At 44.0% G+C, this 2,079-nt stretch overlaps 1 protein-coding gene across 1 annotated transcript in view; it reads right to left on the bottom strand.

The window, feature by feature from the left end:
• Positions 1-236: 236 nt before the first annotated feature.
• Positions 237-2,079, bottom strand: part of EDNRA (endothelin receptor type A) — a 73,437-nt gene continuing 71,594 nt past the window's right edge. The window contains exon 8 of the mRNA XM_003790204.2: positions 237-920. Within this exon, the coding sequence (XP_003790252.1) occupies positions 780-920 (141 nt within the window). The 3' untranslated portion in view covers positions 237-779. The remainder of the gene's footprint in view (positions 921-2,079) is intronic.

Raw genomic sequence — 2,079 nt, 5'->3', positions numbered from 1 at the left:
CAGCCGTCATTGTTGTTTGGTGGGCCTGGGCTGGATTCGAACCCACCAGCTCAGGTGTATGTGGCTGGTGCTTTAGCTGCTTGAGCCACAGGCACTGAGCCAGAATTCATGTTTTAAAAACAGAAATTTTGATCAAACTACTTTCTTCAAAAAAAAAAAAAATGCAGTGACATGAGAAATAGTCACTTAAATGTACACCTGAATGTTTTTTCTTTTGGCAAAATATGTGTATGTTAGCTCAAATCATCATTTTTGGCTATGATGCAGTTAAAGAATATTGGCACTGAATGATGTTTCAAATAAAACTGGCTTACCCCATATCCTATTTGGCCAAAAATAAATCACTTAAAAAATGGAAAATCTTGTCATAATTTTTGAAGTTTTGTAGTGACCGATTTTCATTGAACTTTGACAGAACTGCCATGACAGCTAGTCATGGGTGTATTTGAATCTATTTGAATAGTCATGGATCTATTTTCATGCAAGTGTAGTAAATATCCTCTTTGATGCATATAACAGTCTCCATTCTTCTCCAGCTCCCACCATTAAAAAACAAGGTTGAATATAACATGTAGGATACGAAAATTGGATAAATCACAGAAGGAAGATTTCTAGACTGTGGGGATAAACCAGTCCATCCTCTGCTGTTTTGGAAAAGCATTTCTTCTCTACTGAGTTAGGGAAGAAGGATTGGAGAAGAGGTTTCTGGGCACGCAGCTGCTGTGTGATCTTCTCCTCCCGCAGGACAGAGAGGAACACCGGTGCATGTACCTCCAGGCTCAGTTGATACTGTCCTTGTGGCTGCTTCGCTCTGTGTTGTGGTTGTTTTGGTCATGGTTTTTCCACTGGATGCTTGTTCCGTTCATGGGGACGGAGGTCATCAGACTTTTGGACTGGTAACAGCAGCAGCAGAGGCACGACTGGGAGAAGGAACACACTTGTGTCAATGTGAGCTCACCAGCCCCTTCCCAGCTGCCAACAGGGGGTGGGTATCCACACACAGTTGAGGAAACTGAGCTAGTGGTCATCTAGTGTAGGAGCCTCTCATCTCTAGGCAGATGTTAAGCTGCCCACTCCAGTGCACAGAAACAGGTCCTTTGTTTCTTATTTATTTATTTTTGAGACAGAATCTTACCCTGTCACCCTCGGTAGAGTGCTGTGGCATCATAGCTCACAGCAACCTCAAACTCTTGGGCTCAAAGGATCCTCCTGCCTCAGCCTCCCGAGTAGCTGGGACTACAGGCACCTGCCACAACACCTGGCTAGTTTTTCTGTTTTTAGTAGAGACATGGTTTTGCTCTTGCTCAGAAGCTGGTCTGAACTCCTGAGCTCAAAGGATCCACTCAGCTTGGCCTCCCAGAGTGATAGGATTATGGGCATGAGCCACTGTTCCCGGCTCCTTGCTTCTCATTTGAATTCTATTTGCCAAGTATGAAGTGAGGCAGTGCTGGCCGGAGGGAGGGTGAGGTGTGGGGGTGAAGGGCTCTCTGCATCAGGTAGCTCAGGTGATCCTCACAACAGTCCTCAGTACAAGGTGCTAGTTCCCTGCTTTCATGAATGAGGACAGCGAGGGCCAGGGAGGATAACAAGAGGCAAAATTGGAATTAGAACCCAGGGCTGTCTTGACTGGGCTCCTTCTCCTGGGTATGCTACCTTCGTAGGAAGATTCATCAAGAATGTGTTTATTATCTGATAATTGGTACCTCTATTTTTCCTCCTCCCATGAATATGTAAATTAGTAAGTGATATTAATTCCAGCTTATGTCACATATTAGTCATAGGCTGCATGTTAGTCTATCCATTTTGGGCAGAATGTTTGTGACTGGTAAACATCTTCAGGGAGACCTCAAAAATAGGGCAGCAAAAACATCCATACCAAATTTCATCTATTTGTACGATTCTTTGGTTAATCTGTGTCTGTCTCCTTTCAGACTGCAAACTCCACGAGGGCAGGTACTGTGTTTCCTCTCTGTTCTGTCCCTCATAATAAGCTAGTCATACTAAGCATCTGTCATTTCCAGCGTTTTATACATTCTAACCCATTGAACGCTCCTTATGAGTGATCCTGTGATCATCTGA

This window comes from Otolemur garnettii, unplaced genomic scaffold (genome assembly GCF_000181295.1).
Source record: "Otolemur garnettii isolate 467f Iridium unplaced genomic scaffold, OtoGar3 scaffold00041, whole genome shotgun sequence".
NCBI lineage: Eukaryota > Metazoa > Chordata > Mammalia > Primates > Galagidae > Otolemur > Otolemur garnettii.
This window is presented reverse-complemented; position numbering and strand designations above follow the sequence as displayed.